The sequence below is a fragment of the Cottoperca gobio genome, chromosome 4 (assembly GCF_900634415.1).
Source record: "Cottoperca gobio chromosome 4, fCotGob3.1, whole genome shotgun sequence".
Lineage (NCBI taxonomy): Eukaryota > Metazoa > Chordata > Actinopteri > Perciformes > Bovichtidae > Cottoperca > Cottoperca gobio.
In genome coordinates this window covers 25,719,294-25,747,123 of record NC_041358.1, presented here as the reverse complement: position 1 = coordinate 25,747,123, position 27,830 = coordinate 25,719,294, and the positions used below count along the sequence as shown (strand labels likewise).

Sequence of the window (27,830 nt, the reverse complement as noted above, 5' to 3'; positions counted from 1 at the left end):
TTGTTATTTGTCTGTTCTTGGTGTTAAATTGATAGTCAGACTTCTTGAATGCAATATAACACTGCACTGACTGTAGGGGTTTACATTGCATGGAGCTCATTCATAGAAGTCGACATTATTATGATGACTTATAGCAGATTGATTGTCATTTAAAACATTTTTGTTATAGAGTTTGTTATCAAATTGGTGTCCTAACACAGTTTGCTATTCTGAATTTGGAGCTAGACCTTTAATTCCACTGATGTGAGTGTCCCATAATACTCAAGTCAGCTGACTTAAGACGCCATTTTGTCAGCCATTTCCTACACTGATCCGTTGTCAGCGTCTCTGCACAGCACAGGACGCCCCGTCCGGCCTCAGCTTCATCTGCCCGGGCTTAGTAAACAACAGCGGACCCTGCACACACGGTACCCGGGTGGATGAGAGACAGTCCAGAGGGTCGCTCGGCACCCACTACACCTTTGCAAGGCGCGTTGGCCCCCGCAGGACAGAAGCGGTAAAAGTCACAGGCAGATATGGCTTTGAAGATTGTCAAAGGGAGCATCGATCGGATGTTCGATAAAAATCTTCAGGATTTAGTACGTGGCATTAGGAATCACAAGGAAGAAGAGGTAAAACCACCAACACTGTCACCGGAAACCCTTTTTTAACCTCACAGTCATTAATGTTTTTAACTCGGCACACAGTGACATTACCGTTATCGCTGAGCAGCTAGCTAACGTTAGGAGCTAACGCTCGGTGAATTAACGGTAGCTAGCTAACGTTAGCCTCAGTCATTCACACTGTTAGCCGACAGTCACTCTAAAACACTCGTTTTTAAGCGTCTAATACTAATTAAACGTGTGATAAATAACAGGTTAGGGAATGTGTGTTGGTGTTAACTTTTGTAGTAACGTTACATGTCAGGTTTTAAGCAATGAAAAGTTGCAACTGACAGTTAGCATACCGCTAGCTAACTGACAGCCGTTAGAGGAAGATAGATTATCACAATTCACCGGGAGATTACTCTTCGATATAACGGAGATAATACCACAGAAAACAGTCTTAACATGAGGCAATTAACGATAACTTTATTAATTATTGGCCTTTTTAGTGTGTGTGGTTCATTAAGGGAGAAGTATCCAGTGATATTCGTACGTGAGTTGAGGATACTGAAGTCACTCGACTGTTGACTGGATGATGCTCTGGTTACATGGGCACGTGACGGAGTGTGCAGGACGTCTATAATCTGTGTATTTGTGTCAAATTATGTTTAAAAAAAAAAAAAAAATGCAGGTGTGACCCTTCTGGGTGTTGATATAAAAATTGCATCTTCCATTAAACTCGTAAATCCTATGAATGAGTCAGCCATCAGTGATTGAAGCTGATGTCATCTCTGTCACAGCTCTGGGTGATGACAGGCTCATCACAGCACCAGACCTGAGTGGGAGGAGGAGGAGGAGGAGGAAGGTGGGATGGACCTTTTGCGGGCACTGTTTGGGGGGCAGCCACGTTTCCAGCTCTCACATCAGCCTGCTCTTCTTATAAGCTTTGTTGGCTGTGTCTAACCTTGTTCCTGCTGTAAAAAGTGCTATGTCAGGTAGTTGGAGGGGGGTGGGTATATCATCCCAGGGTTGTGGTTGCACAGAGCTGAAGACTGCGCTGTGCACACCTGTCTCATGCTTTAGGTCAGGTGTGAAATGTAGAGGGAGCCTGTCTAACCTGGGGGCTGCTATTGGATTTTGTCAACGTGGCACATTTATCCTGTTTTAACCATCTCACCTCAAAAAACAATTTATGAAGCAGGGGCTAAACCACCACATGTAACCAGCTATACATCTATATTAGTTATTTTATTGAAGGTATACTTATCCCACAACATTCCCATTTGTGTATCAATTAGTCACCCACTGTGTTGCCTTGAATTTGTTAAGAAAACCTAACCTCCACGGTTAATAAAGAATCCAAAAAAGGACCAAAGTTGAATTAGTATTGAAGTAAATGGGGGCCTAGATGTTAACTTTACAAACTCTCACACAACTTGTGCAGTATAATCCAAGTCTCATTTAGCCTAGTCGTATGCTCAATACTTTCCAAGCACATGCATTTTTTTCTTAAACCTTACTATTTAAAAAAACTTCTGCATAAAGTGTATGCGTTCATGACGAGTAGCGTGTCTGCGTTAGCGTGAGACTGTCTCACGCTAACGCAGACACGCTACTCGTCCTTGCGAGTACTGATAATGTGTTATAATCAATTTGTAGGTGAAGTATTCTTTTTTTTGGGGGGGGGGGAAATCAAGCACTTAGTTGTTTGAGGCTATTAATGCTTGATCGCTCGATTCAGTGTATGGGCTGAGATGTTCTCCAGTTGTAACCCAACCGGAGCAGCCTAGATAAGGTGGTGGTTGCCCAGTCAACAGTGGACAGTTTGCTGAAATATTAATACGCTGTGAGTGTGTGTGTGTGTGTGTGTGTGTGTGTTGACCTTTTCCTGGACAGCCCACAGTTAGTTTTTCACATGTGTGCTGAGTTTTTGTACGGTTCATTCATTCACTCTCCCTCCTCCCACGCCTTTTTAAACAGCAGGCGTATTGTAGAAAGGTTTGTGTAATTATGTGAGATTACCTGTAAGAATTTTAGGCATATTTGTAATATTGTAGAATCTAAGGTGTAGCTTCAGCTAACTCTGACCCTACCCATTTTTTTGCGTGGAAAGTACAGACCTTCCAGTTTATCTCAGCTCAGTCTGCATTGTTGGCTGAAGGATTGTCTTTGTTGCCACTTTGACAAGTATTTCAGTTATTGCTATGGATTCTGAATTGGTCATTAAAGACGAGTGTGATGCAGCACCGTGTGTGTCTGGTGATCTTGTGTTGAATCCCGCCCTGCTAGCCACAGTTTCTCCAGGAGCAGCAGCAGAGCTCAGTCCTCCCCCCTCTACCTCCTCATGACTGCACACACATGACCAGCACACACTCGCACACTACAGGGCTATATGTGTATGTGTTTGTTTTGCAAGGTTGCTCCTCTCAACGATGGTTGATTGCTTTATCTAGAGGTCTAACTGAGCTTGCCCTCCACTGTTGAATGAAATGTACCTTCTGCTCTCTGAGTTTCAGGAGTGCATTGTAACAGCTATTTGTTCACTCATTCATTGAGGCGTGAGGCTCCTGGAAACGCTCTTTTGTTAAAATGGTTTAGAGCTGTTGATTCACATATTACCTTTTTAGACTTTCATGAAATAACCTGTGTTCAGCAGCTGTGTAATTAGAGTCTTAAAAATGCTTAAACATGGGAATAGTTTACAAAATGCCTCTCGTATAAACATTACGACGATCCATACAGCAGAGAAATTGTCTTAAATTTCCTTCCTTGCGGCATTAAATAACGTTTTAAATATAACTTTCCTTCAGCTGCTGGAACCTGTGTTTTAATATGTTTTGCTCTGTGAACATGGGCAGTTTGTTCTCAGACCTCAGCTCTTGTGTAGCGTGTTTAAGTGTGTTCCAGCTAATACACAACTGGTACCATGTACTGTGTCAGTATTGGGGGAAGGAAAAGTTCTTGGTCTATAAGCTAAAACCACATGCAATATTTCAGTTGAGACTTGGAACAGGGCCTCAAAATGATGCATTTTACAGTCAGAAACGTCTGGCACAGCTGGGGAGCATATTCCGACTCAAGCCAGGAATTTAATTACATTAAACTTATTATTACTTTAAATCTAGCACCAATGACTCGTGACTTGAGTTTGATATATGACCTTACGATTTTTGCTGATGCCACTAGAACATTAGGAGATGATGCCTGCATTATTACTTTATAAAGTCTAGGATAATGTTTAGGACTTGATTTGACTTGAGACTTTCAAAACAATCATTCAGCTCAGGCTTCAACTAACATTTATTTTCATTATTTCAGTAATTAATCTGCCGATTTATTTTTAAGATGAGTATAAAATGTCAGAAAATAGTGAAAAAGTCCAACGTGATGTCTTTTAAATATGTGGTTTTGTCATTCCAAAGGTATTGAATTAAATATGATATAAAACAGAGAAAAGCAGTATATCTCCATATCTTGAGAGGGTGAAAACTACATTTTCTGCCTTTTCTTTGTATGGAAAATGACACGCGGTTAATCGATTATCAAAGTAATTGTTTATTATATTTCCGTCGATCAACTAACCGTTGCAGCTGTGCATCCAGCTCCACCTCTGCTGGGTAGTGTCTTGGATAACGACTGCAGACAGACCAGATATTTTCCAGTTTATTCCTGGGGCTTAATAGCAGCCTCCCACTCTGGATGTCAATCCACCTAATCTGATCTGATGTCTGTTGTTTGTCCTCTCCTTTGTCTGCCCCTCAGGCCAAGTACATCTCCACATGCATCGATGAAATCAAACAGGAGCTCAAGCAGGACAACATCGCTGTCAAAGCCAATGCCGTGTGCAAGCTCACCTACGTAAGATCTCTCAACACCCTCCACAGAATCACTGACTCTTTCTGTCTTGATACACATAATGTTGCACACCATCATCGTTACGCTCTGTGTAATCACACCTGTGTTTCTTTGGGTAGATGCACAAAGAGCAAGTGGCTGCTTTGGGTCATAACTCACTAGAAACAAAGCCAGAGTCTCTTTATTCTTCCAGGACTATCAGAGAAATACGTTCAATAGTCAACACCCAAGATTAACAAAGATAAGACCTGATAACAGATAATATGAACACATTCTTATTTATATATTCTATGTTAAGTTAACTTTGAGGAGACATTGAACTTATATACTTAATCAGTGACATGCACGCAAAGGAACATTCTGTCTGGTTGTGATACCTGTAGAAGAGATCCGCACACAGACTTGGTTCTTTTTATATTATCTTTTCTATTCAAACGGCATCACGCTGCAGTCAAAGCCATTGTTTTGCCTCAAAGCGTCGTCAAACAGAAGTGACCTGTTCAACCTGTTAATAGATTTTTATAAAACGGGTACAAGACTTCATGTTGAAATGTTCTGTAGCTGAAGATTAGTCAATTCACAGCATAAAGTCTCACACGGTGTACAACAGTGTACAATTTCTGTGAAAGCACTCTTTCTATATATAGCCGAGGCCCACATTTAGTTCTGTTGCATTTAGCCTCTCTGTGCTTCACAGGGACGTCTTGGAGCCCCTCTCCTACCTTTATTCACTCTGTCTCTGTCTCTTTTTCACGTTACAGCTTCAGATGCTGGGCTATGATGTCAGCTGGGCCGCTTTCAACATCGTTGAAGTCATGAGCTCCTCCAAGTTCACATACAAGGTAGTGGAATATAATCGGACGATGACCGGATCAGTCTCGTGTTTTCAATCATTTTTACTGGTCAAATTTACACATACAGTAACGTCACAGCAACACACGTGGTCAGAGGAGTGAAGAAGACGTAAAGCTCACAATTTGAAACCCCTGCAAGTCCAAAATGGAAAAACAACCTTTTAAAAGGAGGTTTTGACAACAAGATGATGTGACTGGTGTACGCCCAAGTGAGGATTTGTGAGAACATTATTGTTGTCTCACAAACTCCTTTTCTGCAGCATTTTAAGTTAAATTTCTCCACATAGATACTCACCCAAAAATAGTACAATAATAGTCACACTATGTACTGTATAGGTACATCTCCAGGGACCTCCACTGCTGCAGGTTGATGGGTGTTTGTATTAAAGCATTGTGCTGAACTATACAGTTAAAATACAGCACGGTGTGTAATTGTTTCTGCTTGGTGTTCTTCCTACAGAGGATTGGCTACCTGGCGGCCTCGCAGTGCTTTCACGAGAGCACTGATGTCATCATGCTGACAACTAATCAGATCCGAAAGGTCAGTGGTGTTCTTCTTCTGTGCGCTCCATGAGAATGTTATTTATCCCTCAGACAACCTTTTCTGTCTTGTGGACTTTTCTTATTTTACACATGTCTTTCTTCGTTCCCAGGATCTCAGCAGTCCCAACCAGTATGACACAGGCGTCGCCCTCACCGGCCTCTCTTGTTTTGTGACCCCTGACCTGGCTCGGGACCTGGCCAATGACATCATGACCCTGGTGAGTCCTGGGGAGTATCTCAACAGGTTTACCATAAAGGACCTGTACTCTTTATGTTTAGTTTTTTCTGTCTACAGTAAATTGTCCAGCGTTAACTCTTTGAACTTTGCAGTCAAGAAGAAGTGTTATTTATTTTTCCAGTTTGAACACAACCGTCTCTACTGTCTTTTTTTATTTTTCGTCCCCACCCTAGATGTCCCACACTAAACCCTACATCAGAAAGAAAGCAGTGTTGATCATGTACAAGGTGTTTCTGAAGTACCCGGAGTCTCTGCGACCTGCTTTCCCCCGGCTCAAGGAGAAACTGGAGGACCCAGACCCAGGTATCAGGAAAGATACCGCGTTCAGTCGGTTACGCAGGAAGCTCGTGCTTCTGTCACCTGAAGCCTGTGAATTATTCAGCCGCTAAGAATATGAGATTAAGGGAGGCCAGAGCTGCCTGGGAATATTCAACAACTCGCAGGACTATTTCTGTTGCATAGACAAAACATTTTGCGGGACATTTATCTTGCTTTATGGCATGTGACCAGGACCGTGCCAGCGGTGTCACACTTAATTACATCAGTGACACAATATTGAGCTTACTGGGCTGAGATTCTGAAAGGCCTCTGTTGTAAAAGATACTTTCAACTTTTTACTTATGTTTAATAAATGATGTACATTTGGATGTTGATGATGTAGTTTTTATTTTGTGATCATTCTTGTTCCTCTGTAGGTGTCCAGTCTGCAGCAGTAAATGTTATCTGTGAGCTGGCTCGGAGAAATCCCAAGAACTACCTGTCTCTGGCCCCGCTCTTCTTCAAACTCATGACCTCCTCTACGAACAACTGGGTTCTCATTAAGATCATCAAGCTGGTAAGTCAGCAGGATACACGCAAGTCGCCCTTAAGAGTTTCTAGATTTGCTCCCTTTGCCATGAATAAACAGCAACATACTATATACAAAAACAACATTCACTGCAGTCAGCTGTTCCACGAGCCGGCCGCACACGACTGACGAGTTCTATTCATTACAGAAAGCTTATTTTTGCTTTTATAATTATTATTATTATCTTTTAGGGTGTTGATGTCATAAAATTTGATGACACACATTCAAAACTTAATTCAAAAACCTCAATTGAAGCTTTGAATGTAAAAAGAAAAAGAAGTTTTGAGTGTACATTCTGATGTGAGACATAACGACTGCGTCGTGGCGCTCTGTGTTGAACAGTTCGGTGCGCTCACACCACTGGAGCCGCGGTTGGGGAAGAAGCTGATAGAACCTCTGACCAACTTAATCCACAGGTGAGAGGAAATCCCTCAATTCTAAACTTTCACAGATTGTCAAAGCAGTTTTGATTTGACGGGTAAATGAATAATCATGTGCGCTCGCTCTGTTTCTTACCGTGTGCTCCTCTCTCACAGTACCTCTGCCATGTCTCTGCTGTATGAATGTGTCAACACTGTGATTGCAGGTCAGTACTGGTTTCCAATGTGTGAAATGTGGTTTCATTCGCTTTAATGTGTGTTTTTGCTCTATTCCAGTCCCTCTTTAAAGAAGTTCAATACACATCTTGAAACCAATGAATTGTTTTCTTCTCACAAAATGTTAAAGTTTACATTCGGCTCTTAATTACTTTTGTGTCCCACATTGCAGTGTTGATTTCCTTGTCCTCTGGGATGCCTAACCACAGTGCTAGTATCCAGGTAAGCCTCTGAGGTCCACTCCTCCATCTGCACTTTCATGTGGTTAAATATTGATCATAACCCCCCCCCCAGTTGAACCACGATGCATGCTTTCACCATGTTTCTTTCTCTGTCTGTCCCAACATGTAAAGCTGTAATCTGTAAAGTTTTTCTTGCTTTCCGTTGTTGTGATATAGATAGTAATGCATGAAAATAAACATTTTTGCACCACAAGCCCTATTCCCCCCCCCACGTTTGTTTGTCTCATTTATGTTGTGTATGACTGAAATGTGTGTGGAAAGGTTAACGGCTCTCCCTTTCTCCCCCCCTTTTCTCTTGCTCCCCCTCTCTCTCTCTCTTTCTTTCTGTCTTTCAGCTCTGTGTGCAGAAACTGCGAATCCTGATCGAAGACTCGGACCAGAACTGTGAGCCCTCTGTCAATGCCTGCAGTGTGTCATTTTCTCATTGTCTGTGTGTTTCTGACTATGGAACAGTCCACCCTTAGACGACAACAACGTAGAACCCCTGACTCTGGTTAACTCGAACATTATTATTATTATTATAGTCCCTCTCTCAATTAGGGGGCCTGCTTAGAATACCATTTCACTTCAGTCTTTACCCCTTTCACACACACATCCTGTGTGTCACACTGGAAAGTGGACAACATGCAGCAAATGTTGCTTCATTTTGAAAGCGGTCAAAGTTGCCAGTTTGCTGTTCTCAAACGGGGCTCGGCTCTATAAATACTCTTCCTCACACACATCCAGCCATTCGAGTTATCTGGACACCCATCCGTAGATAGTTGTGTGTGTGTGTGTGTGGAGTAGATGACTAGAACTCTGATGCTAAGAGAGCAGACTGCGAACCTGTGGTTTTACATTTTGTTTATCCTTTCACCACTTAGTCATTAGCAGAAGTAGCAACACTACAGCGTACAAATAGTAAAAGTCCTGCATTCAAAATCTCACTCGAGTAACTAAAGTATTCGTAACAAAATATACATAAAGTATAGTGTTAATTATATTACTGGGATGTAATTATTGCATCACTTTAATGTTGCAGCAGGTAAAGGTGACGCTTAATCATTTTATATACTGCTGGGTAGCTTAAGCTATAATCATTCATCATTTATTAGTCAATTTTATATTCTGTATTAATATAAATCTGTAAAGTAACTAAGCTTTAAAATTAATGTAATGGGGTAAAAGAAAAAGTACAATATTTGCGGCCATGTTGGAAGTCCATTATTGTTTAAAGACATTTTATGCAAGCACAATATAGAACAAGTATTGAGATGTATGAAAATCACAGCTGCAGTTTCCTGCTTCATGCATCAGATGTATTGCAGTCGACTGAAGTCGCTGATTTAGATTCATTCTGTGACGCAAACACCAGAACATTGGAATGAACAGGAGGAACCGATGGACTGCAGCAGTTCAGTGAACCATCTTCAAACAGTTTTCTTTATCAGTACGCCTTTCTCACTGAGAGAAAGTTTTGCAGAACTTCTGCCGTATCTTTTCCAGCGCAGCGGTACATTCAGTGTATTCACTCACCTCCAGGGTCACTGCCACACGCACACGCTTATCGATCCAAGAACCTGAGAGCCATTTGTCTCTGTCGACTTAGATGATCGTCGCAGGGCCGTGATTCAGCACTTTTCTGAATCTTTAAAAAATAGTTTTTGGTGAGCAGGAGAAGCTGCCAGGGGGATACGCCGGAGGATAAAGCAAAACAAAACCACCGTGTCCAGCGTGTGTGTTGTACTGTGTGTGGGTTTGTGTGTCCTTTCCATTGCATGTTTTGTGTTCCTTTCCTTTTTTAGATTTATTTTGTGTCATTTCCATATGGCTTTTATAGATTATTATATGGCAAATAACACAACGGCAATTTGTTAGTAATATATTTGCATCTAGATGCAGCCGGCGAGGCTTTTTATAGAGTGACTAGATCAGGGGGGTCAAACTCATTGTAGTTCAGGGGCCACATAAAGGCCAATTTGATCTCAAGAGGGCCGGACCAGTAACATCACAGCATGATAACATGTAAATAACAACAACTCCAAATGTTTCAGTACATTCTGAGAATGTTCAAATTTAATGAACTATCTTTTTACAAAACATTACGAACACCTGAAATGTCTTAAGAAAAAAGGGACAAATTCAACAACATTATACCTCAGTTTACAGTAGATACATCCCGAGGGAAATTTAGGAACAGTATTTTATTTTATGATCAAAACAACACATTTTTTCACTTTGCAAAGTCATCCTGCCGCGTGTTTGACGCCCCTGGACTGGATGTAGAGATGTGCAGTAGCTAAGTAGTCGTATAGAAACCTTGGATCTCCCAAAACAAAAGTGTTCTTTCTCCAACCAGGTATTTGTTGTGTAACCGCAGGACAAATCAAGTAAGGATAGAAGATAAGAAAATATTATAACAACTTACTACGTTGTTAATGTAGAGAATAATGTCAGCTGATAGAAGTAAATATATCTTTACTTGCTCGGGTGCGGAGAGCTACAGGTGCACGCATGTCTGATTTGACATGCGTACGCTGAAGTCGTGTTTTTTTCCTTCTTTGTAGTGAAGTACCTGGGCCTGCTGGCCATGTCAAAGATCCTGAAGACTCACCCCAAGTCAGTGCAGTCTCATAAGGACCTCATCCTCCAGTGTCTGGATGACAAGGACGAGTCCATCCGGCTGAGAGCTCTGGACCTGCTCTATGGCATGGTATGAAGCCAAGACATTTCCAGATGATCCCGGTTTCACGCTCCATTGTTAGCAGGGGCAGGAGACCACCTTATCTGCCATTAAATGTAGCTTCACCTGCCACTTGGACTGTTTTTACAGTACTTGATTGATATATAATGGGTTTAATGTTGCCAGATGTACGATAATTACCATATTTGTACGATCCTCTGTATGATCTATAATGCCAAAAGTGCCAAAACGTACGATTATTTGACCATTTTGTGACTCTAGTAGTTGGTTTTAGTCTCTTCTTCTTTCCAGTCTATCATGCCTGGTGTAGGCTGTGATGTTGATGATCATGACTTTCAAAATAAAGCGATGTGGGTAGATTTATAGGCTAATAGATGGCGTTGAAACTTCTGTATGTTGTGTTAACTCCATACCAGTGGTTGTGTGATATTATGTCATGCTCTGGTTTATTCACTGTACAACATATTATAAAGTCATCTGTGATGTCTTAACTTTAAAGCTGCTTCGAGGACATTGTGTCTCTCTCTGCCTCAGTAGAACTAATGATCATTCAAAGATTTACTCGCTGCTGAACTGGTTTCTGCTTTCTCAGGTGTCCAAAAAGAACTTGATGGAGATCGTAAAGAAGCTGATGCTGCATGTGGACAAAGCGGAAGGAACCACCTACAGAGATGAGCTGCTCACCAAGATCATCGACATCTGCAGCCAGAGCAACTACCAGTACATCACCAACTTTGAATGGTCAGTCTTGAACACAGCCAGTTACGCCACAGCAGCAGTGTCCTGTATCTCACTCCATATTCTGTTAACACTTTGTTGTTCTTTCCTCCGTATGACATGATTTTCACCTCTTCACATCTGCTTGACAGGTACATCAGTATCCTGGTGGAGCTGACGCGGTTAGAGGGCACACGGCACGGCCACCTCATCGCCTCTCAGATGCTGGACGTGGCTATTCGGGTCAAAGCCATCCGGGTCTTTGCTGTTGCCCAGATGGCCACTCTGCTGGACAACGCCCACCTGTTGACGGGCAACGTGCAGCGAAAGGGCATCTGTGAAGTGTTGTATGCCGCAGCCTGGATCTGCGGTGAATTCTCCGAGTACGTTGATTCCTCTCATTGGGATACACACACACACACACACACACACACACACACACACCGTTATTTAAATCCACCTCCTGTCCTCCTCAGACACCTGGAGAACCCAATGCAGACGTTAGAGGCCATGCTGCGGCCCAAGGTGGCCACCCTACCGGGCCACATCCAGGCAGTGTATGTGCAGAACGCAGCCAAGCTGTTTGCCACCGTGCTGAAGAACCAGGAGGGGAACACGGACGGCACCGCAGCGCAGGAAACCAGCACGCTGATGATAGAAAGGCTGCCGCTGTTTGTCCAGAGCGCCAACCTGGAGGTGCAGGAGAGGGTAAGAGAGAGATGTATAAAGACAGAGATGCACATACAAGTAATAATATCATAATACTCGATTAACAGGGTTACTCATTGACTTTGGAAACATTACGCATTTATAAAGAAAATGTTAAATGCATTAATCTGGTGCACTTAAGAGGATCTATGAAGAACGTTGTGCTCTTGTAAACAATTTAATCCTAAACACATTGGGTGTTGGATTTGAAATGGTGAAGACACACAAGGTTACCCACTACGTACAGATCTGATAAATGACTCTGCTAATCTCCCCGTCTGCCTCACCTTCTGTCACGTCCTCACCTTCTGTCACGTCCTCAGGCGTCTTGCATCCTGCAGCTGGTCAAGTACATCCAGAAACTGCAGCAGAAGGACGTAGAAATAACGGAGGAAGTCATCGCTCTGTTCGCCGGAGAACTCAACCCTGTCGCCCCCAAGGCACAGAAGAAAGTGCCTGTTCCTGAAGGGTGAGTTGTCTCAGTACACGAAGAACAGACGCATTAAAACTACAATATTACATAGTTTGAATAAGGGCTCACACACACACACACACACACACACACACACACACACACACACACGTGTATATATATATAAATGTAATTGATTGTGCTGTTAGACCGAAACAAATATGTATTGAAGCAGAATATGTTATAAGATGAAAACAACCACTCTGGAGTCAACAGGAAGAAAAGACATTCAAATGTTGATTTAGCATTTTTTAATATAAATGTTATGACATGCTGTACATGACTGTAGTTCTGATCTCGTTACGTAAGACCCGTAGCACTTGTTCATACCATTGTGGTCCACCAGCAAGCTAAACCTGCACGTCTTGACCAGTGACGTGTAACTGAGTTTGTTTGCGCAGTCTGGACTTGGATGCCTGGATCAATGAGCCTCCATCCGAGAGCGAGTCTGAGGACGAGCAGCCCAAGGCTATTTTCTCCAAGGAGGAGACCAAATACTCCCGCCCCCGTCACACAGAGGTGGACGAGAAGGAGCTGGCAAAGGTGAGCTGGTCGATGATTGTAGCGTCGTTGACCTGAACAGCTGAGCAACATCGTTTGATGAAAAGTATAGATGTACAGTCGAGGCTTTCATGTATTAGACATAAAGGTGTTTTTTCAATCTTAGACATAATCATGCTGTTCGTAGCTTCAAAACAATATTGACTTTCTCTGAGTTCTACTGTGAATCTGGCTTCCCATGTGGCGCCCCTCTCATGCTAAACTGAGCTCGGCTGTGCCTTCATTGATTAATTCATGTTCACTGTTTTTCTTCCGCCCACTCCCAGAGGAGAGAAGTCAGAAAGCAGGAGCAAGCCAACAACCCGTTCTACATCAAGTCCTCCCCATCCTCTCAGAAGGTGTGCTCCTCGCCGTCTTTTTGTTCTCTGTGCACGTTTCTGTTGAATCCAGTCGGTTGTATAAGTAATAATTACACTATATTGAATACATGTAGTTACACTAACAAATGGCGTGTGTGATGTTTGGGTGTAACCATCCATCTGGATCCACATATCGATCCAAGTTATTGATGCAAAGTGAAAACATATCATCATCTCTATCAACAGGGCTCCTGCGCATCTTAGAAATGCATTGAATTCATCTAAAAAATAAGGCCTTAATTTGTATTGAATCAATCTTTTAAGTATTAAACATGCTCAGAAAGGAGAAGTAGGATTTGAAGAATTGTTTCTTTTTACAAATTCAAAATCTCAAAAATAATTGGTAACATCTATTCGTAAAATAAAATAAAAGACAGAACTGCATTAACGTCACGCAGATCACAATTTGTTATTTTAACAGGCATATTTATTTTACATTCTGGGAAAAGTTGTCCCTAATCGTAAGTAATTGATGTGGTTTTCTTCATTTTTGGTTAATGTAAAATTGGTCTTAAATTAAATTTAGAGTGGCAATAAAAAACATTTTATGTCACTTGACTTAAGCTGTTTAAGATGCACCTTTTTTATTTTTAAATTAAATAATAATTAGCATTTAAACATGTGAACTGTGGCACTTTACAGTGAACATCAGGTGTGTTTTCATTCTTTTTATGAAAAGGAATAAATCGTCTGAAACAGCCCAAAGATACAATTGTCACATGATGTTTTATTTTATTTTTGGAGTCTTGATATAAATGTTACAGCAAAGGATTGTGTTAAATGTGCATCTCATATCATCTCATAGGCCTCTGAAATGGATCAAATCAAAAATGTGGTATCAGCAAATATCCTATTGTTTTCCAAAGAATCGATTTAATAATGCGTCGTGATTAAACCCCTCGTGTGAAGTCGTGTTTTAAATGTCTCCTCTGTGCAGGTGTACCAGGAGGCCCCTGGAGTGGAGCACATCCCAGTCGTACAGATTGACCTCACTGTGCCTCTCAAAGTCCCAGGTAACACGCGCTGTTTCAACACCACCACGACATCATTTCATGTTCCGGTTCAAAAGAATTCTACTTTTCTTGCTGATCTCCTGTTTTTGTATTTTCAATTTGTATTTGTCAAATTATTAAAAGATCCGACATAATACACGTTGTGTCTTCTGTCCCACAGGTCTGCCTATGTCTGACCAGTACGTGAAACTGGAGGAGGAGCGTCGGCAGAAAGACAGAGCAGAGAAGAAGAAGAAGGAGAAGAAGAAGAGGAAAGAAAAGCGCAGCGGACGAGGAAGGAAACATGATTCATGCCCGGAGAGCGAGGAGGACATAACGCCTGCACACATGGTCGACATTGTTACCGAGGAGATGCCAGAGGTACACAAAGAGTTTTGACAATAGTAATAAAATACATTTGATTTCAATGTCATTGTGTACATCACAGCATCGCAGGTCGTTTGTGCTCTACAAGACAAGAAGTTAGGGTTAGGGTAGAGATGTATCCTCTCTGTATTATAATGCTGTTTACACATTACTCTCACCTTAATATTGACAAAAGCAAAACTAATTTATTAATTAAATACCATAATGGTTTGCTTGGTTTATTGGGGTCTCAGCTGTGAGACGAGTGAGAAGTCGATACGTCAGCAGATGGCTTCACATTTTGTGTGTTGTGGATAATAGATTTATTTAGAAAGTTATTAACTCTGTTTTATTGATTTCCCCCTCATTATTTCAGAATGCCTTACCCAGTGACGATGATGACAAAGATCCCAATGACCCTCATAAAGCCCTGGACATCGACCTGGACAAGTGAGTCCACACTGTGTAGATGTAAATGTACTCTACACATGCTCATTAGAGCGGTGCCCAATAGTTTGAAGCTTCATTCATAATGTTGACATTCATGTTCTAAAGTAACATTTGAATGCATTATTCACGTCTATTTATTCTGTTTAAAGCAGGTATTTCTGCACAGTTGCAGATAAAGATTAGGCTACATTATTATTATTATTATTATTATTATTATTATTATTATTATTATACTATTTGTAGAATTAGTTTCCAGCGGTGGCTGCGTAGGATTCTTTCAGACTCGTGTGATCAAAACATTTCAAATGACTCCAGAGAGTTCTAAGGACCAACATTAATAAGCGTTGAAGTGCGATGAATAAAGCGTTTTCTCTCCTGCTTTACGCACATAAAGAGAGGCACACACCTGCATTAACAGGGCGTTCTAGCAGCAATCTAATAGCACCATAAATTACATTTAATTAACCATGTATGTATTTATGTTACACTGACTGAATTATATTTATTAAAGAAAGTTGCTTAAAAAAAGACGATGCATTCAATCTGATGCATCACTTGTTGGAGGATTTCTTTTTAAGGTGATGACTGTCATAAAATATCATTTCCAAAAACCTCAATAGAAGCGTTTAATGTAAAAAGCCCTACACGTAATGTTATGTAACTTAACCAATTGTTGAAACTTTGATTATTTTTTAGTCCAAGTTCAGAGCTGAGGAACTATTTTTTTCAGCGTGCTTATTTCCTGAGCCTCCCGGCCGCAGTGTCACAGTTGTTGTGACTCGGCCGTTTCCCTCCTCTCACTCCTTCTCATGGCGTTCTGCTTTCTGCTTCCTCTCTTCTATGCCTACACACACACACATCACTGCCTCTTTGTGTGGGCAGCTTGATGGAGATGGCTGCACGCAGGTGAGTAGCACCCCGGCTGCAGGACCTGGGCTCCGCCTGCACATGGCTTGTCTTTCTCTCTCTCTCTCTAAATAGCTGTCTTGCTCCTCTCAATAACATAGCTGTCTGTTCTTTCCTCATTTGGAGTTTGCAGTACCTGCTTCCTAGTTTTGCTCTTCTCTCCAAGTCAATATCTCTCATTGTAGCCTTTGACCTAGAGTAACATCCAGTATCCCTTTTCTCTTATTCTGCTTTCTTTCTTTTTAAACTGCCACAAGGTTGACAATATCAGCAGCATATCACTCCGTGTCTAAAGAAACTGTTCCTTGCTCTGTTCTTCAAAGGAGAAGAATGCTCTTAAAAGAAGATCTCTCTTTGATAAGACTTGCATTGATTCATAGTAAACAGAAATAAACAAGATAATGTTTTTAACTGGCTGCTGCTGATGTTCTCAGGACTTGTATCTTTCCCCACCTGTCCTCCTGGAATAGACTCCTAAAAGCATTTTGGCACTTGTTTTTCTTGGAGACCATCAGCCTCAATATGCTTTTAGGAAAGTTACCCCAGGGGTTAGGTTATATAATTATTTTGTTCACATTGCCCAGATCCTCCTCAGTTCAACAGAATTCCAATTTTTTTAAGTGGATACTCCTGGCCTGTCCTTTCTGGAAATAACAAGCATGTGTCCCTTTAGACCAACCCTATGCAGTACAGTAGATGTTAATAGTATGAAGGTAAACTTGTTAACACAAGAGTTGCTGTAAAACATCTGGAGGAAACTGTAGAACATACATTTCTGTCATGGCTTTCTTTACCTAAAACAAAAAAGCACAATTATTATCCCCCGGGGTTTATGACGCAGTGTGCTTTTAAAGAGAATAACCAGCAGGGGGCTGCAGTGCATGTGGTTATTGCTTTAAAAGGTCAGGCTTGGGGAAATGAACGTGACTGCTCTTATCAGTTCAATATGGAGGAATGTATTGGAGCAGTTTCGAGCTGCCAATGCTTCTAACTCTGCCAGAGGAATGGCTTCATGCTTTGAATGAGACCTGGCTGCTGCACGGAGCAGAATATGTGCCTGAATACGGTGGATTGCTGCACCCTGCAACCCCTGTTCACCTCTTCTAACAGATTAATACTACATGGACGCTATGAAATATTTTTCAGATGATGGCACTAACTCCACGTGGACCATAATTGCCAAATAAGTCCTCATCTAAAAGTTAAAATGTTTATCTGTGCTTTGTTTCGTCCAGGCCTCTTGCAGACAGTGAGAAGCTGCCAGTCAGGTCACACCGTGCAGCAGAGACTCTCAAAAGCCCAGCTGATGATGGAGACGCGGAGAGTGCCGTTACACAGGAGCCCAAGAAGAAGAGCAGCAAAGAAAAGAGAGAGAAGAAGAAGGATAAAGACAAGGACAGGAAGGTGAGGGGACAGTAACAACAGGATTGGGCTCCTTTTCTTCCTGGAAACCACACTAACCTCATTCTGTCTAGCTGATGAAACTGCTTCTTGAAACAACAAGAAGAAGCTGTCAACCATTATAACATGATGAGCCAGAGGTTGTGGTTCTCTCTTAACCTTGTTGTGACACGGAGCTGAATTTATTTGTGCAGAAGAGCAAAGAAGAGAAGAAGAAGAAGAAGCACAAACATGAAGAAAAGGGGGAGGATCTTCTCGGGGGTCAGGAAGACGAGCCTGTGGTCCAATCGGAAGAAACCAGTGAGGTGGCGGCACCGCCCACCTCCACCACTGCTGAGGTATGTCCTTACAAAAAGGTGGAGCGACGCCTGTTTCCTACCTAGCAACAGAGTTTATATCCAAGATCTGATTTGACCCAGAATTCTGAGGATGTAGAATTCATCATAATCTATAGTCTGCCGTGTCTGCTAAAAGGTTACGTGCGTACAGATGTCTTTGATCATTTTCATTGACTCAACACTTCCATTGCTTCCTCCCAGGCTGCCTTTCAATCAGCTTTAGTGATCAAGTATCCGTTTCCTCGTAGCTGGCTGCGCAGTCTCTCGCCAAATACTTGATTTATTCATGAAATAGAACAGTGTAATCTCTGTATCCATTTTCATGAATAGTAGAAAGATACAGAACCCGTTTGGCCCTCACCCCTCTCACCTCCTCGCACTCCTCTCCCTCCCTGCCTCTTCTAGGTTTCGGATCTGGATTTCTGGCTCTCAAACGCTCCAGTGCCCTCTAACACCCAGGTTGAGTCTCTTCCCCCCCCCCCCCCCCCCCCTCTCTCTCTCTCCTCCCCTCATCTCTACAGATTATACTGTCCTTTTTCATAACTCCATGTGTTAATGATCTACCTCCATATATTGTTTTTTGCCATATGTTCTCCCATTATTGCCTCTTTGGATCAGTTTATTTCCCCCATCCTTAGCACCTCACCTTTTTGACTTCCTCTCTTTCACAGGTCACATAACACTTCTTTTCATTCTCCGGCCTTTCTTCTGTTTCCCAGCATGTCTGTATGTATGTGTGCACAGTCTGTGTCTCACAATGCCAGTCGTTCTCTTCCTCAGCTTTTGTTTTGCTCGCTGGGTGTCGTGTCGGTCTTGAGGTCAAAGTAAATGTCGTTATCGTTGTTATCGTTGTTATCGTTGTTATCGTTGTTATCGTTGTGTTTGGTGGTGGTGACAAGTGAGCGGAGGTTTTTCTGAAGTGCCCAAGAATGTGGCCTGGAGTCAGTTTCTTTTGCTACTGTGGCCACCGCATCACCACGTGTATCCTCTGACTGCTTCCTCCATGATCACATGTGGGCGCTTGCTCGTCTTTGTGTCTGTTTGACCTTCTGAGTGTCGCAACCGCACTGTGAGACAGAAAACATAATTTACCAAACGTATGCCTAGAAGTAGGGTAGAGTTAAAGCTGCCGTATGGCATTCTTGGCCACTATTGAGCTTTATGTCAAGCTATCCTGCTGAACAGTTGGCTGATCAGAAAGCACCAACAAATGCAGTGAAGAAGAAGAAGAAGAAGAAGAATAGTAAACATTAATGTAAACAATTCATGACTTCAGATATTTATTTAGTTTCATTAACTTGCTCTTAACTAATGATTCACCAAATTAAATAATGCCATTCTTTAACTTTAATAATGGCACAAAAGGACATTTATATGAAAAACTTTTGCCATTAAATATTGTAGAAAATGACTTCCATTGTTTGAGATTAAGGATTTACTACCTTTTTTTTTTTTTTTTTTTTGGATAGAGCCAGGCTAGCTATTTGCCCCCGTCTCCAGTCTTTATGCTAAGCTAAGCTAACACACGGACGGATATAAGCGTGGTATGAATTGTCACACTATTCCTTTCAACCATAGAAGATAGCATGTGACATGTAGCACAGACTTTGTCCTCCATACCTTCTCATCCTTAGATATTTGTGAAAACCAGGTCTGTCAGCATTTTTACTTTGTGGTTTTGAATCATTCTGTTTTTAAGCCTGTGTTTAAGCTGTCAGCCCCAAAGTAAAAGCCACTTCTGAACTAGAATTATTACCTTTTTAAAGACATGCCTCGACATGTCTATGTGGAAGACTTGTTTTCATATTGTTGTCACAGTCTCATAAGAGATTTTGCACCCGCAGGGCATATACTGTGTGTAGGTTGTCACGAGGATCCTGTAAATCAGGCTCTTTGATCTCTTAGCAGCAGCTAGTGTTGCTGGTTAGTACAGTCGAGCCAACAGCCCAAAACAAAGCCACTGCACATGTACAGATCCCTTCAGGCATAACACACCTCTGTGATTTAAGTTATTTTGCTGGTTGGTGTTCTTGCATGTGATGCACTTCTTTTAGAAAGAAGAGCTCGTAGGTTGCAGCTGAGCATTAATTACTTCTCTTTTTTTTTAATGAATGACTGAACTCCCTAACTTCACCTAACCTCTCTCAACACCACAGTGGCACCAAAGTGTCTGTGTTTACATGCTACGATTTCTCCCTGCTAATGCCTTCGTGTGTGTTTGTGCTGGTGTGTGTGTGTGTGTGTGTGTGTGTGTTGTGTGTGTTTGTGAGAACAGGAAGCAGTAACAGTAGCAGCAGCAGCAGAAGCAGCCCCCGTGCCTGAGGCGGCCTCTGGCACAGCGCCAGACTCCGAGCCTGATGAGCCCAAAGACACCGAGACGGAGGAGACTGTGAGTCAAAACTGATGGGGCGATAATTGAAGTAGAACGTTTGGCTGCTGCGCTACAGATTCTAGTTCAGTGACCTGACAGGATGCAGCACATTGCCAGCGCTGTATACTCACATGTTTTGTGTAAATGATGTACCACAGACCTGACAGTTCTCATATGTTCTCTGGAGGAATATCTCTCTTTGAGCATCAACAGTGTATATTATATATTTACAAAAAAGAAAGAAAGGCCGAAGCACAATGCAAGCAAAACGGAAAGGAATGAATCGCACATTAGGCAAAAAATAAGGAAAGAAAACTGTTAAATAATCAAATTCAAAAGGATTCAGTCATCTGACTTAAGAATAAGCATAATATCTAGTGTCAGGAGAGATAATATATAAAAAGTCTCCATATTTTATCAAAGGTCTTCTTCAGAATCTCCTTGCTCCAACAATTAGAGGACGATCCCTACCAGTAGCCCTGTTTCATTACTCTAGGGTTTCTAATAAATTGTCTCCATCTTCCCTGTGGGTTTTCAATGATAAGAAATCCTCCAAACACAAGAAGAAGAAGCAGAAAAAGGAGAAGGAAGAGAAGGAGAAGAAAAAGAAGAAGAAGCATCATCACCATCATCGCCACAGTGACGCAGGTGGAGAGGAGTCGGTGCAGAACGGCACAGTGGAGGAGGAAGAGCCTCTGCCGGTCAGTGTTTGACATCAGCGTTTAACAGCCTCACCTCGAGCAGAAGTGTGAAGGAGAACACTCAGCTCACTCTGAGCGTCTCTTTATTCAATGCATTGAGAGGAAAACAAGTTACAAGTCTGACCTTTATCATCACTTTTATTCTCTTATTTCTGTATGTAGCTCCTAAATCATCTGATCGATGCCTCTTGGCTCCACTGTGTAAACCCCCTGACCGCAACACACACACACACACACACACACACACAGACTGTGAACCAGCTCCTGTTGCCTAGTTAGCATACAGAGTATCAGAGAATGCCTGATCTGACCTGAACTCTTCTCTCCTTTCAGCCCATGTCCAATTACTGCCTGCTGGCGGAGAACTCCTACATCAAGATGGTGAGTGAGAGCGAGATGCTGCTGAAGGAGGGACTTAAAACGCTTCTTGACCGTATAATATAGAGGGATGATGAGGATTGGTTTGTTTGCCAGATTGCAACGCACACTTTCGTCTGTTTACTGAAAAAGAGAAACACTTTTGATCATCTGAATCACCTCATGTGACGTTGGCCCTTAATCGACTCTGTTGCTGTGTCTCTGCATAAACATATCTCAATAGCAATAAATATAATAAGTAAAATGTTATTGCCCTCAGTGTTTCCAACAGAATGCGCCCGATCATGTTTGGATTTAGAGCGTGCACGAAGAGGAGGAGCTATTCAGACTGGTCCGTTGTCGATGTGTTGCAGCTCTTATCGAATAAGGTTTCAACCGTTTTCAATAGTAAAACATCAACATGGACCGATCAATGTTGATCTAATAAATAATAAATCATTGCTCGTGAAACACTGCACTCGCGTCTTCTAACCTAATGGCCCAATCCCAATTCCCGCTCTTGGCCCGACCCCCCTCCCCCCCCAACACCATTTTGTGCGACACAGCTTAGAGTATGGGATCCCGTTTCTGTTGGGGGTCGAGGGGCTGCGGTCATCAGATGAGCCGCCAAACGAAGCGTTTTCAGATTCAGACTCAAAAGTGGGAGAAGAAAATTCCCAGAATGCTTTGCGAACTGACTCATGTAACATGCAACATGGCTACCATTGTTGGGAAGGAAGTCCATACATATATATTCGCAAATAAACATGCAAACATTTCTAAATCTCTTATTTTAATGAAGATGCAAAGGAAATATGTCATTGGATCGTCATAAAGAGGCGTTTCAGAAAAATCCCTTCTGAAGATGATTCGTGAGTGTCGGTGACGCTGACGTCTGAAAAAGAATCCAGCAGTACATTTCTGATATTTCTGCGTGTTCATGTTCAGGCTGTTGATATTAATGTGGAGCTCTTTAGGAAAGATAAAGTGTGCAGATCGTCTCCTTTTCTCTCCCTCTCTTTAAAGATGATGGAGGATGCTGACCAGGTACTGGTTAGAGTTCTGTCAGTGACAGAATATTATTTAAACTCTGTTCTAGATGTGTTTCTCTCTGTTCTTGTTGCTCTTCGTAGACTGGCCTCCGGGGCCGACTATGCTAACGTCTCTGAGCGTAATTCTGCCCTTGTGATTTTCTCCGTTTCAATCAGCTACGTGTGGTTTGGTGATGGTTTATGAATCAGATTAGCTTTACTGTTTGTCTTCTGTAAATAATCATCTCTCAGGGAGAACGGCACAAAGAGGGAGGTTTACACATCAGTCTCCCCCCCCCCCCCCCCATGCAAATGAATGTATTTTTTTGTTTTTCCCACAAAGGTGAGCGACATCCAGGGAAACCTGCAGGACGGCAGTCAGGTGGTGGTGTCTGCTATATTTGAAAACAAGTGTGAGAGCTTCCTCAAATCCATGGAGTTCAACGTCCTGGACTCTCTCAACTCCAAGCTGCAGAGGCCAGAGGGGTCGGGTCCACACGATGGCCTCACCGTCCCCTTCCAGCTTCCACCTGGTCAGTGATTATCAGCAATATACAGCTCTTTGATTTCCCTAAACCACTGGTTACCAACCTGGGGTCCCAACTGGTGTTGTGAAGGCTGATTACTTTCTCTTGTGCTTCAGGGGTGTCCAACGAGGCGCGGTTTGTCTTCACCATGCAGAGCATCGTAATGCCACAGAAACTGAAGGGAACCCTCACCTTCATAGTAAAGGTCTGTAGGAAAACACACACTCACAAAAACACCACTCCTGAAAACAAACTTTGGAAACTGTTGAGTTAGATTTGTTAAAACATTTTGGTCACTAACTCTTCACGCAGAACTCTCTACAGATCCCGCAGGCCAAAAGAGGAATATTAAAGTGCCACGTTACTTTATTATTGACCGTCTGTATTTGTTGTTGTGTTCCCACAGAATGAGGACTCCTCCACTCACGAGAAACTGGACTTCAAACTGCACTTTACCTGCACCTCCTACCTAATCACTACTCCTTGTTACAGGTTAGTGGCTTAAGTTTCACACCGAATTTCAGCCGAGGAAAAACATTCTGACAATTATTAAACATTCTTTAGAGGCTCCTCACACCAGTCATTATAATTAAGGTGAAGGAGTGGGAGTATTGGCAGTTGTTCCTAAGCATAGTGCTTGCAAAATAACTTGTGGAGTGTCTATAATGTGTACGAGTCGTCCTCTGGGCTGCAGGAATAGGTTCAGTAGATTTTTATTTCTCTGTAAAATGACAGACGGTGCCTCTCGAGGAAAAGTGAGTGTCAGACTTTACAATGTATCGTCTGAGGATGATGAATATCTGCTGTAAAAGTTTGGGTATTACTTTCTGACTGGTCTTCGCTCTTTGTCATGTTTTCATCATGAGAAATTGAAAGCTGAGTTTGTTTTGTTTGGCCAGTGATGCGTTTGCAAAGCTGCTTGAGTCGGGCGACCTGAAGTGCAGCTCTGTGAAACTGGAGGGAGTCAACATGCCCTTCCACCACCTACTGGCCAGGATCTGCTTCCACCACCATTTCTCTGGTACATGACTCACACCCGGCCGTATTATATTTGTCCTAAAACATCAAAGTACCAGATGAGTAGGCGCTCCACATACAGAACTCAACAATACAGTGTTTGTCAGGAATTTACGTGGTGGTTTGGTTTAGTGGTAATCCAGCGGATTAATGCCATTTTGAGATATGAGATGCCTATTATTTATTTATTTATTTATTATTTATAGCATTTCACAGAGTTAACTGGAAATTCCACTACACTAACATTGTTTATTTTTTAATTTAAATGTACACATTCCTGTTGTCTCTCAGAAACAAGATGCTGCTATCTGCTGATAAATGTTGTTAAGTGCAATACAACTACCGGTATTTATTTGTTAGTTATAAGCAGTGTTGTTCATAACCTGTGTACATTTCTTTAGTTGATGCATTTTTTTTAAATTTAAAATTAGTGCAGATCTACTGAAGCAAACGGAGACCATGCACCACTAAGGTGTTAAATAAATGGTTATTTAAGTTCAGCACTTTTGTGTCAGATGCCGTCCTGCTCTCTACATATCCGCATCGGTCGACCACTAGTTTAGTTTATGTGGTGAACCATGTAGTTTACAAGAAAGGGTAAATGCATCAGATCACATGATTGCATGCAGAGTGCATCTGATACTTTTCTTTTTGTCTTGTTGATCAGTTGTGGAGAGGATCGACTCCTGTGCCTCCATGTACAGCAGGTCTATCCAGGGCCACCACGTCTGTCTGCTGGTCAAAACTGTGAGTGAAGCAATAAAACTCCTCCCTTATGCTCTGCAATTGAGATTTTCATAACCTATTATTATGTTGTTTTTTCCAAAAAGTGGACGTTTAGATTGTGAGCTTGATTCTCTCTCCTTCCCTCTCCCTCCCAGTCTGCTCAGACCGTGTCCATTGACGCTAAATGTGACGAGCCGACGCTGCTTGGGAATGTGCTGGATGAGATCAAGCAGACCTTCTCTCAGTGCTGATTGTGTCCGACAGCCCCAGGGTGCCCCCCGACCCCTCCATGCCACCCCCTCCCTCGCTGCAACACAACATAATCATGTTACGAAACACTGCGGCTGGCACTTCCAGTATCGCCCTATTTATTAGTCCTCAGATTCGCAAGATCTTCTTCTTCTTCTTCTTCTTCTTCTTCTTCTTCTTCTTCTTCTTCCTCACTCTTCTTCTTCCCTCACTCTTCTGAGCTCTGTGGTCACTCCCTGACACTTGATGTTGTTTTACAGACTCACTACATGCGCCGTCTTCTCTGCAACGCACTTTCATCTTTACTTCCTGGTTTCTGAACTCTGTTCTCCCCTGACTCTGTACTGAGCTCCATTTTTCTGGATGCCTCTGCTCTTTCCTGTGTACCTCTCTTCCACCCTCCACTCTGTCTGCAATCCACTCTGTGACAGTCATGTAATGTAATGTTGACAACTGGACTTTTGCTGTTGATGGTTGAATTGTGATTTTACTGTTTTGAAGGTTTTTTTTGTCTTTGGTTTGTTTGTTGTTTTGTCTCTTTTTTTTCTTTCTTTTTTGTCTGAAACCTGTCTGCGCCTTTTATCTCTTTCTGTCCACTAAACATCGTGTGTGCTGCTCTCTCAGTCTGGTCCTAGCAGGAAAGAATGGGGACTCTAACCTTCTCACAGTTAGCAAGTGCAGTGATGGTTGATGAAACCACAGCTACATATAAGGCATGGGTTTTAAACTTCTTTCAGAGCCGTTGCCCTACTTGCCTTTTGGCAAGGCTCAGAGCAGATCTGCTAGTGTTAGTTCAACACAATCCTTGCGTGGCACTACGAGCGATTAGTACAGTAGATCAGTGGTTTTGCTCTGTGCCTTAGCTGTGGAGTCTGACCTACTGCAGCGCTTCATGAGTCTCACAGAGCCCCGCCTCCCTCTCCCAGTTTATCTGCTCCCTCATCAACTGTGCTAAGCTGCAGTTTGACCCCCTAAGAACTTCCAACATATCATTCCTTTCACAAATCAAAGATTAATTTGAAGGCAGGAGAGTATAAAAATGATTGAATGAAACTCCAGAGTACAAGTGTGCAGTGTAATGTGAGACTTTCACCACAGGACGCTACCAACTTTATCAGCCTGCTCTTCAACTCGCATATGGATTTGGTTAGTTGTATAGAAGATGTTATATTACTGTAATACTCAGAAGGATACTGTTATTTCTATGAAACCGATCTGGTGCTGAGGGCCCTCATTTGTGTCACCACGTGGTCAAGTTAGGGACAGAATAATCAGGCATAAAGTGAGCTGTCACATCACTGTCCTGTCTACATTGTTTTGGACAAGTCAAATATGACTGGCTAAGGGAAGACAAAGTTACACTTTCAACCTGTCATGTCAGGTTGAAAGTTGTTTTCTCTGTAAGCAGAGACTGTTCTGTGGTCAGTGGTTTCAGCTTCCCTTCCAAGAAATATCTGGCGACATGGCTTCCACGGTAAGGAAGCCTCCACCCTGTCAACAGCAGAGTGCAGTTCTGTCCTGTCTCCATATGACATCATGTGAGATATTTACGCCTGTACCACTTTGACGTTCTTATCACAGTAACTTGTCTGACATCCAGATAAACCCCCAGTGTTTCTTTACCCGTCAGAAACTGCCTTGCCACTTCTTTTGTGCATTGACATATTATGAAGAACATGAATGGGTCATTCTTTTGTAATGTATAAATGGCCGCCTCTTGTTACTCTCTGAGGTACATGATGTTTTAGTTTGTCATTCATGTCTGAAGTCACTACCCGGTCCAGCACGACTTAACCTTGTAGTAGCAAGATAAAAACTGACTTGGTAGCATCTCTGATCATATATACTGGTAAGGCCCTCTTCATATCTGTCTGCTATTGTAGATAACTATGATAATGATGTCTGTGACCTGAAGGTCGGGTCAGCCATTCCACAAGATGTTCTGTCTGAATACAGAAGTGATCCGCTGCATTTCAGGAATGTCTATAGAAACAAAAAGTATGTATGTATTCCCTGTTCCTGAAAATAACTGGTAAAAGAGAAACAAAACAAAAAACTGCCCTAATCATACATTGTCCTGATTCTGATCATTTTTATGTGCATATTTGATTAAAATTTGTATATTGCATGATTAGCAATGTATACTTTTTATTTCTGTTCCATCAACATGCTTACACAAAGAAAAACTTGTCATTCCATGGTTGTCCTTTTGTCTTTATAGTTTTTTTTAAAGAAGTTTACTTGAGCATTCTACATTTTTGATGACATTGTGTTTTTATGTATTCTAAATTCAGACAATTTAAAAAGGAAAAAAAATGATATTGTTGAATGTTTTTAAATTATTACACACAGGGAAGGAAGGGGGTTATATTTGGTGTAATGACATTGAGGGCATGGGGCTCCGAATATAAGGTTGAGTAGAACCGGTCACGTGAAGCAGTGTACTGAGAGACAACCCGCAGTCTTAATTCTCTATTGGTTCAGTTTTGGTGAGATATTTGACCAAGTTTGGCTTGTGACATTGAAATATACTCTTGTATGACTCTGACTTTGGAAGGTCCTGTCTTTTTATTTCTCCATATTCCATTATCAAGCTGTACAATGTAAAATGTTTTAAAGGGGACAACATAAAGTATCTACATTCCCTTTAAAGAAAGTCCACCCAAATTAAAAAAAATAAAGGCCATAAGAAGCTGCTGTAGTCTTTTTGTGTGTTACAGTGAACCGATAAACACCCAAATATATCAAAATGTTTCTTCTGTGTGAACAGGTGGGTTACAGAATAATATGTGTGTGGAGGAATTAGTGTTTTGTATATTTTATAATATGTATTTTTTTACATATATAGTCAGTTATTGGCGCAAAAACCCTTGTGATCAAGCCAGCTAGATGTATTGCATTGGACTGCAATTCCCAGAATACCTTGCATGACAGCAGAAGTAATCGAGACCTCTTAACTGACTGACAGCGAGCAGCTGAGTTTACTAAAGTTCAACTAACAAGGCCCCATGTTTTGGTTTCATAGTTTTATGTAGAACTAGTTTCTTAAACTATAAATGTAGCTCAGTCGACCCTCTTTTAAGTGGTAGCAACAACACACCCGAAAGAGAAAACATGCTAGGTTTCGCTAGCATCACTG

The 27,830-nt window shown here is 41.9% G+C and overlaps 1 protein-coding gene across 5 annotated transcripts; it reads left to right on the top strand.

The window, feature by feature from the left end:
• Nucleotides 1-299: 299 nt before the first annotated feature.
• On the top strand, nucleotides 300-27,385 carry ap3d1 (adaptor related protein complex 3 subunit delta 1). 5 transcript variants are annotated; one of them, XM_029430157.1, is made up of 35 exons: nucleotides 300-611; nucleotides 4,347-4,442; nucleotides 5,201-5,281; nucleotides 5,754-5,834; nucleotides 5,947-6,054; nucleotides 6,248-6,377; nucleotides 6,770-6,909; nucleotides 7,264-7,337; nucleotides 7,458-7,507; nucleotides 7,690-7,739; nucleotides 8,095-8,143; nucleotides 10,306-10,451; nucleotides 11,035-11,183; nucleotides 11,312-11,542; nucleotides 11,636-11,867; nucleotides 12,191-12,336; nucleotides 12,741-12,882; nucleotides 13,167-13,238; nucleotides 14,197-14,272; nucleotides 14,433-14,632; nucleotides 14,994-15,067; nucleotides 15,950-15,973; nucleotides 17,209-17,377; nucleotides 17,569-17,712; nucleotides 18,118-18,171; nucleotides 19,988-20,101; nucleotides 20,629-20,784; nucleotides 21,118-21,165; nucleotides 22,168-22,188; nucleotides 22,516-22,705; nucleotides 22,816-22,904; nucleotides 23,106-23,191; nucleotides 23,599-23,720; nucleotides 24,384-24,463; nucleotides 24,598-27,385. In XM_029430157.1, exons 1-35 carry the CDS (start codon nucleotides 516-518, stop codon nucleotides 24,691-24,693), a joined length of 3,816 nt encoding a protein of 1,271 aa, XP_029286017.1. In that variant the 5' UTR covers nucleotides 300-515; the 3' UTR covers nucleotides 24,694-27,385. The 5 variants fall into 5 exon arrangements, with proteins under 5 accessions (XP_029286017.1, XP_029286020.1, XP_029286022.1 ...); XM_029430160.1 differs by lacking the exon at nucleotides 15,950-15,973; XM_029430162.1 differs by lacking the exon at nucleotides 18,118-18,171.
• The last annotated feature ends 445 nt before the right edge of the window (nucleotides 27,386-27,830 follow it).